The sequence below is a fragment of the Cyanidioschyzon merolae genome, chromosome 9 (genome assembly GCF_000091205.1).
Source record: "Cyanidioschyzon merolae strain 10D DNA, chromosome 9, complete genome".
Taxonomy (NCBI): domain Eukaryota; phylum Rhodophyta; class Bangiophyceae; order Cyanidiales; family Cyanidiaceae; genus Cyanidioschyzon; species Cyanidioschyzon merolae.
Window position 1 is genome coordinate 789,600 of NC_010135.1, and position 16,307 is coordinate 805,906.

At 54.8% G+C, this 16,307-nt stretch overlaps 6 protein-coding genes and 1 non-coding gene across 7 annotated transcripts, besides 1 other annotated feature; 4 read left to right on the forward strand and 3 right to left on the reverse strand.

Moving 5' to 3' along the window:
* Positions 1-770: 770 nt before the first annotated feature.
* On the forward strand, positions 771-1,991 carry CYME_CMI299C (serine O-acetyltransferase; the record flags this gene model as incomplete). The annotated part of the gene is made up of 1 exon (XM_005536380.1): positions 771-1,991. The coding sequence occupies one exon, from the start codon at positions 771-773 to the stop codon at positions 1,989-1,991; it is 1,221 nt and encodes a 406-aa protein (XP_005536437.1).
* Positions 1,992-2,618: 627 nt separating this feature from the next.
* Positions 2,619-3,677, reverse strand: CYME_CMI300C (uracil-DNA-glycosylase; the record flags this gene model as incomplete). Its single annotated transcript, XM_005536381.1, has 1 exon — positions 2,619-3,677. The coding sequence occupies one exon, from the start codon at positions 3,675-3,677 to the stop codon at positions 2,619-2,621; it is 1,059 nt and encodes a 352-aa protein (XP_005536438.1).
* Positions 3,678-5,246: 1,569 nt separating this feature from the next.
* On the forward strand, positions 5,247-6,872 carry CYME_CMI301C (similar to glycosyl transferase; the record flags this gene model as incomplete). The annotated part of the gene is made up of 1 exon (XM_005536382.1): positions 5,247-6,872. The coding sequence occupies one exon, from the start codon at positions 5,247-5,249 to the stop codon at positions 6,870-6,872; it is 1,626 nt and encodes a 541-aa protein (XP_005536439.1).
* A 353-nt stretch (positions 6,873-7,225) lies between these two features.
* Positions 7,226-7,675, reverse strand: CYME_CMI302C (similar to Golgi transport protein GOT1; the record flags this gene model as incomplete). The annotated part of the gene is made up of 1 exon (XM_005536383.1): positions 7,226-7,675. The coding sequence occupies one exon, from the start codon at positions 7,673-7,675 to the stop codon at positions 7,226-7,228; it is 450 nt and encodes a 149-aa protein (XP_005536440.1).
* Positions 7,676-7,776: 101 nt separating this feature from the next.
* Positions 7,777-9,405, forward strand: CYME_CMI303T. The gene has a single exon (XR_002461342.1). It is a non-coding gene; the product is annotated as a hypothetical transcript (transcript).
* Positions 9,406-9,740: 335 nt separating this feature from the next.
* Positions 9,741-11,015, reverse strand: CYME_CMI304C (mitochondrial ribosomal protein S1 precursor; the record flags this gene model as incomplete). Its single annotated transcript, XM_005536384.1, has 1 exon — positions 9,741-11,015. One exon carries the CDS (start codon positions 11,013-11,015, stop codon positions 9,741-9,743), a length of 1,275 nt encoding a protein of 424 aa, XP_005536441.1.
* Positions 11,016-11,176: 161 nt separating this feature from the next.
* Positions 11,177-14,540: a sequence feature (repetitive element).
* Positions 14,541-14,966: 426 nt separating this feature from the next.
* CYME_CMI306C (L-lactate dehydrogenase) lies at positions 14,967-16,031 on the forward strand (the record flags this gene model as incomplete). The annotated part of the gene is made up of 1 exon (XM_005536385.1): positions 14,967-16,031. The coding sequence occupies one exon, from the start codon at positions 14,967-14,969 to the stop codon at positions 16,029-16,031; it is 1,065 nt and encodes a 354-aa protein (XP_005536442.1).
* Between the last annotated feature and the right edge of the window lie 276 nt (positions 16,032-16,307).

Consider the following 16,307-nt stretch of genomic DNA (forward strand, 5'->3'; position numbering starts at 1 on the left):
AGCTGCCCAGCACAGCGTACGGCCCAGTGTGTGCCGCACTCCCTCTCTGCCTGAACCGAAGTGTTCCGTACACCCTAGGCGAGACAAGATTAGGTGAAAAACCTTCCAGTTTGCGCATCCAGCGGAGGCAGCAGCTACTCAAGTCGTCCACACCTCCGCTCCATGACGGCTCGCGGGCCCAACGGGCAAACAGTTGCTACGCGCTCTTCACACGTTGCAGCTGCAGGCCCTGCGCATTGAACCAGACTGCCCCAGTTACGCAAATACCCCTATTACCTAAACACCTACATCATCCAGGTTCGTTTCATGGTACATGATCAGTGTATCCAACGTAGCTATCGCAGCAGCATCACGTTGGATTATCGATAGCAAAGGCGGCTTGCCAATGCGCTCCTGCCGCCTCCAGAAGCGGCGATATCGCGTGATGGCATCGCTGCTGGGCGCGCCGCCAAGGATGGCTGTTTCGTGATTCGCTACGCGTAGCGAACAGGGTTGCTCGGTGAAGTGATTCACTGCTAGGAGCGTTACTCGACGCTCTTCCCGTGCTAAAGACGATAGCTGGCTGAGAAAGGGGCTCCACTGAGGCAGCATTCGACACTTGTGTTCTTGAGGGGCGCCGTTCCCGATCGAGCGGGAACGTTACCGCAGGTGCTGCTGGTTTCTTCAGTTGCTGTTCGAGGCCTGCACGGGGGTTCTGTTACTGCGCCTCTCGGACGCGGTTCAGAGCAAGCACATAGAGCGCTTGCAACGTCTTGTGCCTGTTTTTGATCATGTTTAGCTGCTTGACGTCTGTAGCTCAGGGGAACGGGCGGCTTCAGCGCACCTCTAAACAAGTGCCGCTGGTCGCGCGCCGGGAGAGGCGCCACCGACTGGCGGTTCGCACGCTCCGTCCTGCCTTGGAGAGCTCCCTCTCTCGTTTCACGGAGCAGGAGCAAGCGTTTCCCACACTAAAGGCGGACGCGAAACCCAAGACGGCTTCAAACTCACGGACAGCAGGCGTTCCAAACCGGTTGAAGGAGGAGGAAGGCGCTTGTTTCGTAGAGTTTCTCCGGAGAGCGGTTGAGGACTGCCGAAGGAACGTGCAGGCCGGAGGGCACGGCACCGAGGACCTCGTGTGGGAGCGCGTTCGCCTTGAGGCAGAAGCTGCGGCGCGCGAGGAGCAGCTCCTTGCATCCTTTCTTTACGCAACTGTCCTGAACCACGACACACTGGAGGCGTGTCTTGCCTTCCACCTGGCCAATAAGCTCGCGTCAACGACGCTGCCCAGTACCATGCTGAACGAAATCATTCGAGAAGCGCTGGAGAAAGCACCGGAGGCGCGTTACGCCATTCGACTGGACTTGTTGGCGGTGGCGGATCGAGATCCGGCGTGTACGCGAGTGATCGATGCGTTGCTTTTCTTTAAGGGCTTCCACGCCTTGCAAACGCATCGAGTTGCACATTGGCTGTGGAGCCAGAACCGCCAGGCCCTTGCAATGTACCTCCACAGCCAAGTCTGCAAGGTGCTACAAATCGACATCCACCCCGCAGCAAGAATCGGCTATGGTGTATTTATAGACCACGGAACCGGAGTGGTTATCGGCGAGACCGCGCGAGTCGGAAATAACGTCAGTCTGCTTCATCACGTGACTCTGGGTGGCACTGGTACCAAGCTCGGGGATCGACACCCAAGGATCGAGGATTGTGTTCTGATCGGGGCCGGTGCAACGATTCTGGGGAACATCACCGTCGGCTATGGCGCTATGGTCGGTGCGTGCACCGTGCTCACGAGCGACCTGCCGCCGCACTCGACGGCAGTAGGTGTTCCTGCGCGAGTTATTGGTGCTCCGCGCACGAAAGCGCCAGCTTTTGACATGGACCAAGACCCGACACACTGTCGCAAGCGACGAACAGCAGTAGAGCACCCGGATGGCAGCAGCCATTCGCTGCCAGAGACGGGCACCGTAGATGTTACTTCGACGTCGACGAATGGCCATGCGCTGGACAGCTAAGTAGCTTTCGGAGCTGGACGCCCTCGACCCGCGTTTTTGTACACTAAGCATGACGTGGATCATTTCATGTACAGGTAAAGGATGCATGCAGGTTCGTCAGATAACGCGAGCACATACGTTGTCATGGAGTTAGAGGACACGATATGCGGTCGGCGTTTCAACGAGCGCGCGAGCGGGACTCTTCGGGAAACGATTCGCACGCGAGCCTTTATCCTTGGTGCTCAGAGCATCTCAAAACGCCTCTGGAGCGCTGCGATACCCAGGTGGTGGTCATGTGAAGTGTATTTCCTGTTGATGACACGTTTCATCTGCTGGATGCGAGAGGTGCCGGCTCACAGCGGAGGCTTCTTGCCCTCTGACGACCTTGCGGTAAACGGTTCGAATTTGGAGACCCGGTTTCATCGACCGCACCTCTGGCTAGTGGCGGAACTCGGAGTTCCGGTGCGGCAGCAAGATGGACGCTCAATCGAACGCGGATAACCACTGCACAATCGGAGATGCCCTGTTCGTGCGTAAACGATCCTACACCGCAGCAAAAATTCGATGACGTCTCGGGCGGTAGTGCTTGGATTCTGGATACCCAGGCTAACGCTTGTAAGCTCAGCGCGCAACAGCGGCAGCGGTACTCTAGCGGTCAGCGATAGCGTGCCAACGAATCGGTTCGAGGCCAAGTGACTGGAGGTACTCGTTCGCCTTGCGGAAGTGATTGCATCCAAACCAGCCTCCTCGAGCGGCAGCCATAGGGCTCGGATGTGCAGCCTGCAGAACCAGATGACGGTTTGCATTCACCCGCGAACACTTCTCCTTCGCGAAATTGCCCCAGAGCATAAAGACGAGTCCACGCGTGCCGGCGAGCTTCTGCTGATCGAGAACGCGGATGACTTCATCCGTGAACTTTTGCCAACCCCCATGCTTAGCATGGCTGCCCGGCTTGTGCGCTTCAACAGTGAGCACAGCGTTGAGTAGGAGCACACCCTGGTCTGCCCAGGCCTCGAGACAGCCGTGGTTTGGCGGTCGGAAGGGTTCCGGATCACTTTCAGGGAACTCACGTGCGAGTTCACCGTAAATGTTGAGAAGAGACGGTGGCGGCACAACACCCCGAGGTACACTAAAGCACAGTCCGTGCGCCTGGCCTACGTTATGGTACGGGTCTTGGCCGATGATCACCACTTTCACCTTCTCGAGGGGACACCGCTGAAACGCATGGAAAACCAAGTTCTGTGGAGGGAATATCCGTTTGCCCTGGGCAATCTCCTTCTGTAGGAATTCGTTGAGCGACGCCCACGACTTGCTTTGAAAGTGTGCAGCTAAAGCTTGTCGCCAGCACGACGGCAAACTCGGTTCGAGAGCCGTCGCGGTCGCAGCAAGCGCGTAGCCCGCAGGCCGCGGCACGGGAAGCACCTGTGCCGCTGCAGCACCTGAGGTCGCTCTCGCTTTCACGAAGCCGTCGAGGGTTCCGCGGGCAACGCTCGCCACAAACCCGGCCTTCATATCACTGGAACTCTTGGAAACGGTGACGGCAGGCGGCGAGAGGTCCGTTTCTGCACTGTGTAGCGCGAAGAGCAGGAGGTCGTCGGGGGCCTCCCCAGCCCCGTGTGCGCTCGTCTGTTCCGAGAGTTCACTGAGTGCCCTTTTTCTTCCACTCGCAGGGGTGAGGCTTCTCTGTTCGTTCTCCACGACGAGCATGCACAGGCAGTTTCTTCAGTGGAAGCGTGCCAACTAGTGTCGATCAGCTCGAGCTGGCGAGAAGCGCGCGCTTATGCTCGTTTACCCGCCACGGTGCGGCTGGGAATATGCGCGCGCGCGCGCGCGCAGGGGAAGCGCTTTCGAGGTTCGTACTCTCCGCAGCACTTGCATCCACATAAAGTGGAGCGGGTCCACTAACACAAGGATACACGCTAAAGTTTTGGTTTCTCCGCAGAGTCATGAAAACCAGCGTTTCCTGCATTCTTATTTGCGTACTTTCCTCTCTGTTCTCTTATATCCGGGTTTAAGAAAGCGGTCGTCCTTGGATTTCCAGCTCCGAGCCTAGCAGTCGAAAGATATTGATCGCAGCTTTAGAGTTACGAGCTCAATGCTTGCTGTTGCTGTCGACGCATCTCATACAGAGCGAAAAGGTCCGTTCTACGCTTGGCTTGTCATTTTCAGCTTCGCAGTATACATCGTCGGTGCGCGCTTCCGAGTGGTGACCCTTGATGGTGGACATGCGTTCCCATGTATCGGTCATATCACCCTCTTCGGGCGCTGCCCATTTGGCACGCAAAGAGTTGATGCACCGCTCGGTACATGCAACTGACGTGTATAGAGGGCTTCGCTCGATACCCGCCGCTGTTTCTGGGCCAAGTGCTGTACTGAACGATCCAGGACATGTTGTGAGCGATCTCCGCAGCGAGAAGTCTACGTGCTAGACGAGCAAGTGCACGCTGTACCACTTGATTCAGAAGTTGCGAAGATCGACGTTCGCCATGATGCGACAGGTACCTCTGGAACATTAGGGATGCAGAAAAAGCCGGAGACTTTCTATGCGTCTATGCTCCGTCTGAGCAAAAGCGGCTGCGGACGCCCCACCTAAAGTGATTACTGCAATGACTAGCGTCTGTATCCAACAGACTTATCCAGGCATACGAGAGAGCCGAACGCCTCTGAGAGCCTATCGCATGAGATGTATCAAGCAGCTGTGGAATACTTCTTCGTCGATTGCCTCAAACAGAATAGGATTTGGTATTCGAACGAGATTGATCATTAGCTCACGTGAGTATTCCAATGTATGGTTAGCATGAACGAATGAGCAAGTCGTCGAGGAACGACGACATGGTTTGTCCCTCGTCCATCAAATGCGCACAATGACACGCCATTGAGCGGCCTCGAAACAGAAAGATCGAAAACTTGAAGAATTCGTGATTTGAGCATGCAACACGAACGTAAAACAAAGGAATAGATGCTTTCACATATGATTTGGATAATGATATCGGTTACTTTACGAGGGCTTGTTCGAGGGCATCGCGAATTATCGTGATTTCAGTGACGTTGCGATTTCCAGCTGTAAAGTATCGAAAGCGTCACTCCGAATAAACAATCGAGAATCGTTAAACTAGCTATGATTCCGTAACCACTTTTGCTCCACACTGAGTTTAAAGACTGTACATCCAACCAAAAAATTCGCAACAGAAATCGAAAGCCACCTGCAGCGCGGGCACCTCAGTGTTCTACGTTCGTCGGACACTGGCGTATACACCGGCTCCCGCCGTTGTTCCCATGGTCGTTGGCAGCGTTGTTGCCCTAGCGCTGGTTGGGCTGCTGTGGCTAGCGCTTTGTCGTCAGCTGGTAGAGTCGGAACCGAGGCAGGTGGCCGCCTCCGACAGTTCCCGGGCATCGTTCGGCTTCCTACACCCGTCCTGTGCCGGTGGCGGCGGCGGGGAACGCGTCCTCTGGTGCGCAGTTCGAGCACTGTGCAGCGAAACCCGTCGACTAGCGAGCGACAGACCACAGAACGGCTCGACACCGCATAGCACGATCGTCGCTCCCCGCGTTTGGCTTTATACTGCTCGCTATCGTTCCAGTGTCGCCGAGATTCGTGCTTTTCTGGACGTGCGGCTCGCCGAGCAGTTCGGTGCAGAGGCTTTCACGAATGCTGTCCAGCAAGTGAGACTGGTGCCTCTGTACACTGCTGTATTGCTGGAGCCTCGTTGGTATCCTTATTTTACCATGCTCTTTCAGTTGCTTGCCGGGATGCCGGTTGCTGTGGAGATCATGCTGCGGCACGCGTCTTTCCTGGTCACGCACCTGTTGAGCAAGTGCGTCAGCTGGTTTCGGAAACGCTACCGAACGCCCTTAGAGGATTACAGGCTGCCGTCGATCTTCCTAGATACAGTGGGCGTCCCGCTTGCTCTGCTGTGTCTCAAGTGGTGGACTTGTGGGCGTATCCGCACCGGCGCCTATGTTCATTATCCATTCGTGTCGAACGAGATGATGTCTCATGAGCCGAGGAGCACCGGCTCCGGCTCGCGCAAGCTACGCTCTGTATGTCGTCGCGGGTACTATCGCGCTGTTGTGCTACCGCTTTATGCGGCGTGCGGGGCGGCCACGGATCTCGTGATGGCGAACTCATCGTGGACACTGCAGCGAATGGAGCAGTTATGGTGCGGGAGCGGTGCTAGTAGTTCGCGTGCGTCCTGTACAGGGCATCATCGTCGAAATATCTTCCTCGTGTACCCGCCGTGCGGTGCAAGGCGGACGCACTCGTCATTTCCTGCGCTAGAGAGGGACGCAGTGCGCCAGCGCGTCGTCTCCATTGCTCAGTTTCGCCCCGAAAAGCGCCATGAGACTCAGCTGGATTGCTTTGTGGAGTTATTGCAGCGGTATCCCCGGGAGACCTCACAAGCGCGTTTGCTCATGATTGGTGGTGCTCGCAACCATGCCGATCGAATGCGGGCCGAGCGTTTGCTCCAGCGAGCTGTAGCGCTCACAGGATCCGCCTCTAGCGGCGGCCGTATCGAGGTTCACGTGAATGCAAGTCGCATCGAGATCGAAGAGGTACTAGCTGGAGAATTTGGATGCTTTTTACATACCATGGAGGAGGAGCATTTTGGAATCAGCATTGTGGAGGCGATGTCGCATGGGCTACTCGTGATTGCTCACGGATCCGGCGGTGCAGCACTGGATATTCTGCGTCCCGTTTCGCCCGACTCGCCTCTGGGGCTTGTGTATCGCACTCGACATGAGCTCACTGAATGCCTGGCAGACGCTCTATTTCGGTTGCCGGTGGCGACGCTTCAATCAATGCAGAGGCGGGCCTACGCACGAGCTCAGCGCGAATTCTCAGATGAGGCATTCTCTGAGCGATTTCTTACGGCGGTCGCTTCCCTTTGTACGAAGGGGTGATCCCGCTGCTGCTGCTGCTGCTGCTGCTGCTGCTGCCAGCAACAACAACAGCCCTTGCACCACCATGAATGCATGATCAAAAGATGTCATGGTACGTTTTGTCGGATAAACAACAGTTTTCTTGCCGAGCAAGGCGACAACATCCACCAACACGAGCGACTGGGTTTGAGTGCGGCGCATGCCGCTGTGCTCGCTCGGAAACCTGGACGCTGACCCTTCACGGGCTAGATCACGATCTTTGTACGCACCAGGACGCGAGTCTTCAGGACGACGGCACGGTGCACGTTCCGTTGTCGCGCGTGGGCGCCACCACAGTCGCAAGCACAGGCCTGCTACCCCGTGGCGTTTCGATCTCATACCGGGAGTTTCGGTTCGAAACCGATGCCACCGTTCGTTTCCAGGTATCCAGAGGCTGCCGATAGGCGGCGCAGTATCCGCCGAACAATGCTGGTGTCGACAAGCTGACCCAGAACCGGAACCTGTCGAAGAAACGTCATCGCGATCGGAATGAAGCTCAGGAATAGCCAGAGCGCACCGACCGCTTGGACCAGAGTCCCCAGCACTGGCCAGCGCAACAGCACCAGGCCAAAGCCGCCGAAGAAGAGCGCACTCGCGCGAAGTTTTCTTCTTGAGAAGAAGAAACGGGCGGCTCTCTTGAAGCCCAGGATGAAAAAGAGCGACGAGGTGAAAAGAACACTTGCTATGGAGATCAGCCCCGTATCAAAAAAGAGTACAACACCGAGCCCATAAAATAAAACGGAAATTGCGCTCAAAGTAACCCCAATCTTTTGGTAGTCGTTCATGAGGCGCTCTCCTCGAAGCAACCTCACAAGCGCAAAGGCAAACGTGTCGATGTATAATAGAGTGTCCGCGTTCGACCGGGCGTCCTCGGTCGCTGACGCGCATAGACCGCGAGGCTGCCGACCTCGACAGGTCCGGTGCCTACAAGACGAACGAACAGGTGCAGTGCTCAGCAGACGTTGGCAACCTTGTTGCAAGATCTTCGGCAAATATCACGGAGAGGTGCGTCTGGAGCCGGTTTCTGACAGGGAGTCTACGCGGCGTACAGCGAGGGGTCCAGTTGCTGGGCTACTGGAAGTTTACAATCGACGGAGGAAGGAGGTTTTAGGCTAGAGGGACGGGAGCCTCGGGCAGAGTTTGGGCGGGCATGCGGCGGCCAGACGTTCCCGCTCCAGCGAGTGCGGAGCCGAGGCAGGGTGCACAAGGCTGCTGCTGAGACTCGTGTCTGCTCGAGTCCCGGAGAAGGGCTGGCGCTTGGACGCAGAACCCTAGACCCTTGTACGTGCTAGATTATTGTGACTTTTGGGCGGACTTGAAAGCACCGGCAGCGTAACCTGCAGATGCGCAGTCTCTGTTTCAATAACGGTCGTACCCGACTGCTCGGGTTTGCGGAGAGCGCGAAGTCTCTTTCCGTTGTGAAGCGGTGGCCTGTGGCAGCATTGTGCAGGCGTGCTCTCTCCGAATGACCACTGCAGCGGCAGTGGCGGCGCAACCGAGTCCAACCGAAGCTTCTACGGCAGACTCGATATCCGCAGGGTAGATAGCTGGGTCGTGCCCCATGCTGAGGGACCACTGTTCTGAGGCTTTTAGAACGCGGAAGCTGCATCGGAAAGAATGACGATCCGTTCCCTGTTCACTGGCAAGGATTGCGCATCTCAGAGGCTCTGTTTAGACTCATCGATGGTACGAAATTGAATGACGTTGGCCTCTGTCTGTTCACGAATCCTCCATCATCAAGTATTTGATACTGTGAGCTGGTACATGCTTCTGAGATCGTTCGTTCATCGAATGCCGCACGGGGGTGCATCGAGTGTCGATGCGTCGACATTATGAACGTTATTATATATCTTTCTGATTCACGCTCGTGACCTTGTGTGCCAGTCAGGGCGTGCTTGCCGCTTTTGCGAATATTCGAAAGCGAGACGCACGCAACAACGCGCGAAGGTTGATGTTGCATTGAAAGTGCGACTCCTGCCGCGACAGCATGCCCACTGAATGGCATGGGTTCCATCGTTGCCCCATAAGCGACCAGCCACGAGGCATTTGCGCACAGGTTCAATCACGGTGGGCGAGGCGCAACCGGAGGACGCGCCCAGTGCTCCTCGCTGTAGCGTATAGCCGCAACGTAGCGCTCTCTGCTACTTTCCAGGTTTTCTGATGCGCCATGCCAATCGCGACGCTTCTGGACCAGAGATGCCGGATGAAGTGTTATCGAACCCATCTCTGAGCGATAATCCATCTGCGGCGGTTAGATGAGGCGTCTGTGCTTCCACGATCCAAAATACTACCGACGCCGAAGCTCTTCCACGGATAGCATCCTTTCGGCACTGGTGATATTTTGCGGGAGATACATCGCGACGCGCTCTGGTTATCCCGCGTGGCTCATGCCGTTCCTCGGCTGGGTCTTTGCTGAGCCATTTTCACTGGGATTCTGTGACCAGCAGGTGCGCTCGCCCGCCAAGCAACCATCGATCGCTTCCATCGCTGAAAAACTTAAAGAAAGAAACGAACTTGCAAGTTTACCTCAACGAGAACGATGCTTCGCGCAGACCACAAGCGCCATGCCCCCAGCGTGCACCATCGATCGCAAGACCCGATCAGAGGCCCGGCACTTGAGCTGACGCAGTCAGCAGGGCAGGGTCACCGATGTTGCGTAGGCGTCCTTCCGATGCATCACGAGAATGTACTCCCACGTCGATACGTTCTCGTGGAAGCGTCCTCAGTGCGGATGCGGATGCGGATCCGGATGGTGTCCGAAGAACCATTCGACGGTTATCAGCGAAACCTAGCGGGTCCCTCAGTACGATTGTGCTTGTGTTGTATACAACTCCCCCAAGCGATGCACGATCACTCTGTTTCCTCCGTGCCGTGCTCGTTGCTGACCGGCTCGGCGTCTCGCACGCGAATGCGCTTAGCTCGATCGTTAATCTCGCAGATTTGCGCGGTGAACTTGTCTCCTGGTTTGATCGATTGCAGGGTGCGCTGCTTGTTCTGCCCCCAAAGATCGGAAACATGCACAAAGGCATCCACTTCTGAGCCGATGTCTACGAAAGCGCCAAAGTTCGTGACTCTGCGCACAGTGCCCTCGACGGTTTCGTCGAGCTGATAAGAACCCACACGGCGCCGGTTCTCAGAGTCGGCGTAAACGAGAATGCGACGTCCATCAGCTGTCTCAGTGGGGGTATACAGATTTCGTGCGCTGGAGGTGTTCCTGCCCTGCGAGCGCTGCTGCCCCGGTGGAAGGAACGAAAGGGAAAGTCTCCGCTTTTCCAGATCTATGAACTTCACGTAGACGGTAACCTCATCGCCGCGAGTCACAAAGCTCTCGGGATTCTCAACGTACTCCCGCGAGAAATCACGAATATGAACAAGGCCATCGAAGGGTATGAACTTTTTGCGCTCGCCCCAGGTGTTTGGTAATGCACCGGCCGTGTCAGCGGATGCCGCCTCCTGCTCCATCGCATTCAGTTCAGATGCACCCTGTGCACTCGTTTCCGCAAGGCCATCGCTGGAGGCGTAAAATGAGGAGCTGGAATCCTCAGCGTTGTCTACCTCGTAGAAAACACCGCAGTCCACGAAAGCTCCGTAGCTTACAACGCCACACACCGTACCGCGAAGTTCTTGACCCGGCTGCAAATCTGTAAGCTTGTAGGTTAGCGGGCGCCGACGCATCGTTGAGGCAGTGCGGCGACTTGCAGACGGGGTGCGACGGGGGCCGCTACCCTCGCGCCGCGTGCGGCGGCGATAGCTATCTGGACCAAAACGCATTTCCTGCGAGAACATTCCCTCCTGCGCGTCAGCGCTCATAGGCTCTGCGGTCGTGAAGGGCGTTGATTCAGCAGCCACACCGGCGTCGAGCTTCGAAACACCTTCCGACCCACCCGCAGGTGTTGAATCACTGTTCACAGTTGGTTCCATCTTCTCTTCTGGGAGCTCCGCCGAGGCCATCGTCCAAGTGTCCATACGGAGCACAGCGCGTCCGGGAAGGGAAGCCCTCCTCAGTCCGAAGCGATTCAGGGGCGCTCCCCAGAACACATCACAACGAGTGCGCACGCTGCTAATGCGAGAACGCGCACAAACCCCAGCCACCCGACACGCTGTGTATATAATAGGGACAAACATTTTGTCCGCAGCGTAAGCACTATATACTGAACTGAAAGAAAGAGTTGGTAAACTTCGTTCACGCACCGCGCAGTGTCGTAGTCACCGGCCGAAATGAAGCTCGTAAGAAACGAATGAATGGAGGGCTGTAGCTCGCACGGCCGGCGGCGGTGGCTCGCACGGCCGCCGACGGTGTTCAGCAGTGGCGGCGAACGCGCCTTAGACAAATCGTCTCCACCTGATGTGCAGACGCCTCCCAGTTTTTTGGACCGGCCACCCACTACTGCTTCCAGCTTTTTCTTATATAGTTCCACTTTGGTAGGTTGTCCAACAAAGTTCTCTCGTGTCCAGTCTGGAGGCCTTTTCTCCATTACCGCACATCTTACATTGATCACTGCGTGAAAGTCTCTGTTCACGAATTCCATCCGTTTCTTGCCATCATTGAGTGTACTTACTAATGCAAGCAATCCTCTAAATTTCGCCCTCCTTTCCATTTGCCCCTCCATCAGCGCTCCGTATTTTTTTATATCCTCAGGACTCCTCTGGCACTTTTCCATCCCCACTCTGTGATGCGTACACCCCAGTTCGTGGTGTGTATACGATGTTCGGAACTCGTCTACAGGTATCGTAGCGAAACGCCGTGCGCACTCCTTGTACGTTCTTGTCGACGGAGCTGGTGTAGTCCCTTTTTTGGACGCCCAGCGCTCTGCTCCGTACGCTACGACGAGCCTCTGACTTTCATTCTCCTTGAGGGCGCTCAACGCATTGAAAAAGTTGGCAAATGCACGCAGCTTACCACAATACAGATTCTTACGCAGACGAGCCCACCGGCGCTTGGTGTACTCTTCCCACAGCGTATCCCAATGAGCAACGCGGACCTTCCATGGACTCCCGAAAAGCTTCAAAGTCCGCTCCTTGACTCGTCACCTCGCTCAAAGCTTCTAGGTGATCCTTCATTCCTGAATTCCAGCTCTCGATTTTCTTCCCCGCATTCATGATTCCCGATTCTCGATAGTATCTAGCTCTCGAGAACCTCAATAGACGCATGTCTTTCTGACGTAAACTACCGTCAGTACCATCTTCCGCACACTTCGGTGCTGCGATGGTGATGATATTTGTGTTTCCGGGGTCCGCGCCAACGACAAAGTCGATATCTTGCACTTTCTGCGTCGCAGGAGCCGCCTTGTTGTTATCTTCATGCTTCGTCGCGTCAACGACCAGGTCGTTATCCTCCACCTCCTGCATCGCAGGATTCGCCTTCTTCTTCTCTTCATGCTTCCCCGCGTCAACGACAAGGTCGTTATCCCCCACTTCCTGCGTCATAAGACCCGCCTCCTTCTCATTTCCTTCCTTCGCCGCGTCAACGAGAAAGTCATTATCCTCCAACTCGTGCGTCTCTGGATCCTCCTCTTTGTTTTCTTCGTTCTTGGTCACGGGCGTAGCCGAGGGCGGACCAGGACGATCTGTCTTCAAGCGCCGATAGTGTACACACATGGCTACTCCATCGGTTTCGATCATCCCAGTGAATATCTTTTGTTTGCTCACTCTCAGGCGTTTGAAATTGAAGATGTTCTTTAAGTACGTCTCCCGGTTTTCACCGGAGAATTCTTCCCTGCTGACACTGAATTCGGGACTGATCTCCTTCATGATGCCGTAAAGGACTCTGGAGTCGATGGTCACAAAATGTGACTTGATATTGGACATCGGAATCACGTTAAAGCGCTTCCCCATTAGGAAAGCCTTCCGTCTCTCCTACTCTTCATTTGTCTTTTCGCTCAGCTTCATCTCCGCTTCGCGTTCGAGCTCCGGGTCCAAGAACACAAAATACCGTACGACGATGCGATAGTATCTCCCCTGATCCTTTTTCAACTCTGATATCTTTTCTGTTGGATTCACCAGCCCCAAGATTGCACGGCGCTCTTGTATAACCGAACGGATGAGGGAATTCTCATTTGTGCTCCTGCGTGACGTCTTCTTGTCGACAAATTCGACCTCATCTCCATTCTTACGATCTTTCGTAAAGCCATTGGTAATCGCCTATATTCATTTGAGAGAGCTGCCTGGGTAGAGTGCAAAAACGGCGCGTACCATGAAACGTTCGAGTTTCACGATCACGTGATTCTCCAGTTTCGTGATGTACTTCGTCGCCCCTTATATGTAAACATTCGAATCACCCCTGTATGGAGTACTGTTGAAGCTGTAGAGGGGATGTTTTTCGTAAAGGCCATGCACTAGCACATTTTCCCTCCGCGTTTCCGCTGTGCCAAGCATCAGGTGTCGAATAAATGTCTTACCGAAAAAATCGTCCGGAATCTCGACCGTTTCCAAGTGCGCCACGTTTTCGTACATCTCTCTCGCCAAATGCATCAGTCTTGACGACGCCTTGAAAATACTCATGGAGTACGAATCGAAACGTTTTTCGATAGCGTCTCACAAATTTTCCCTGTAAGGATGGTTGATATGTTTAAGAAGACGGGCTTTCACCAGCATCTCGTCGAACAGTCGTCTTTCTTGCCGCCTTCGACTTAGGGCCTCCCCTTTTGCTTCTTCTTCTTTTCCTGTTCTTCTGGACTCGGCTCTGTTTTTTGTTTTTATTTCTGGCAGCAGGCGACCCTGGACCTACAGAATCGTCGACTTGCTTTTTCATAGCTTTTCTTTTCATTTTTTTTGTGTGAAAAAGAACGCTCTTTGAACCCTTCTATTATATACTGCGAGAAATCAATTGAATATGTTTACTTGAGGGTAGAGACACAATCGAACTGGAAACTATGATTTGTTACGACTTCCACGCAAATACAGCTTGCCCGTTAGAACATCAAGAAAACGTGTCGTCACGGTCGCGTTTCTCTTCGAAGGCGACAGATGCGTCGTGTCTCGTAAGTGCCATACTTGGAGATGCACGTATCGAGCGCGCCATACAGGAAAAAGGACAGTGACCTACGATTTACAAGAAACGATATAAAATTTTTTCCCGCTCTACGATAAGCGTTTAAGGGGAAATAGATCGCCGTACTATCGGAAGCTTATGTTCGAGGCGGAAGGTCCCGCGAGCCGGTCGAGTCTACCGGGCTAGAGCTCGGTATGCCTCTAAAGTGGCCGCTGCCGCTGCTGCCGCTGCTGCTGCAAGACCTGCGTAGCTCGTTCGCAACGCATTTTATCCTGAGACTATGCACAGGACGCTGCGTTGGGCCTCGCCCTGGTCGCAGTGGAATCCTAGTACAGCACTTCGCGCTGTCGCAGGTAGTAGGTCTGTCTGCGCATTTTGCATGTTCCCAGAATGACAAATAGCCCTGATTCCGGTTCAGGTGAATCATTCCTCGAGCGGACGCCCTTAGTGGTATGGCAAAGCCGTTCTGTCTCTGTACAGCACCTGCTTGAGCGGTATAAGCGCTACAGCGGGTGCTCACAACAGGCTCGGCGCTCGATAGAACATACGAAACGACCAGTATATCAGAGAGGTAGTATGGATAATGGGACTTGAGGACAGGTGCACTATGATCGAGATATCCCCGGAAGCCATCGTGCGTTCCGAATTCTGGGATGCATGGGCAATGCAAACGTTCTTTCATCGAAAAGAAAAAAACGCTCCGGAGGCGGACTCGTCATCGAGACGCGCATCGCTCTGGATCGAATCTCCGGAAGGCGCTTCTGGGCGATCGCGAAAGCCCTCAAGTGCATCTTTGTGTCCTCAACGGATAGCATGCTTTATTCGGGGCGCTCAGTCTCGGGCGTTCCCTCTGACTTAAAGCAATAGCTTCGTGGATCCTACAGCTGTGTTGTCAAAGAGCACTGTACCTAGTTTTGGCGAGGCCTATAGTGCTGGAGAACAAAACGATCACGGGTTTGTAGCGATCTCGGCACCAGTGCTGGAAACAACCCTGCACTGCAGCTCGGGCGATCTGAAACCTGTAGTCGGACTTTTTCGAAGATCTGTCTGGCAAGGAAGCAAATCGTGGAACTGTGCTCTTTGGAATGACGTCAGGGATCGACGAGGCAGCAGCTGAGCTTCAGGGAAGTCTCTTTGGGGACGTCTCGCCTGCGATCGACACGCCGGGTGCGGCGCTTGCACGTTCGTACCCCGTCCGCATCACCGTTGTCGGAGCTGGTGACGTTGGCGTTGCTTGCGCCTATAATATTTTGACCCGAGATATTTGTAGTGAGCTGGTACTGGTGGACGTTCTCAAGGACAAACTCAAGGGTCAAGTTATGGACTTGCAGCATGGAGGTGCGTTCTACAGCACCCGCATCCGGGCTGCCGAGTCCTACGAGGATACAGCACATTCGGCAGTATGTATTATAACGGCAGGTGTGCGTCAGCGGCCCGGAGAAAGTCGTCTTGAGCTCATGGATCGCAATGCCGCATTGTTCAAAGGCATTATTCCGCCCCTGGTGCAGTATTCGCCGAACACAATCCTGTTGGTTGTGAGTAACCCCGTTGATCTATTGACACATCTAGCGTGGCAGATGAGTGGCTTGCCTCGCGAACGTGTGATTGGCTCAGGGACATATTTGGACTCTTCGCGTTTCCGCACACTTCTGGCGCAGCGGCTGGGCATCGATACCGCTTCTGTCCAGGCCATGGTACTGGGCGAGCACGGAGACTCCTCGTTTGTGTACCGGAGTGGTATTACGGTTGGTGGCGTGCCGTTGCGAACATGCTTCGAGCGCATGACCGACGCTGCGAGCGCGTCCACAGCATTCTATGATCTGGTGAAAGGTGTCCATCAGCAAGTTGTAGCCGCGGCTTACGAGGTCATTAAGCTGAAAGGCTACACCAACTGGGCCATTGGCAGCGCTGTTGGAAGCATCGTTACAACGATTGTGCATGATCGGCGCAAAGTGCTGCCAATAACGACGCATGCGGGCTCGTTGCGAGGCCTCGAGTCGGCGGATGTATTCTTGTCGTTGCCTTGTGTGCTAGGTCGGAATGGTGTCGTTGAAGTACTACAAATACTGCCGTTCATGGAAAGTGACGAGAAAGAAGACCTCCAATCCAGTATAGAGGCACTCCAGAGCACGCCGAAGAAAGCATCTTGAGCATGTTGCCTGTGCGTGGTAACGCGTTGGATGCGGATCGTTTACAGGGACGTTAATCAAATGCCTCGTCGAAGTGCGGGCTCTGCACAAGCGTGCTCGGTCTGTACTCAAAATAAGCGGATGGACAAGGAGGACTGAGATATGCTGGATACCTATGCCAAACTGGTAGGTCTTGGCAACGTACAAAAGGTGTGGAGGGGAGCGTCCGTAACCATCTCGGCGAGCTTGTTCCAAATGGACAGCATTGCTGAAGGACAAGGTGGCACCAGAATTGCA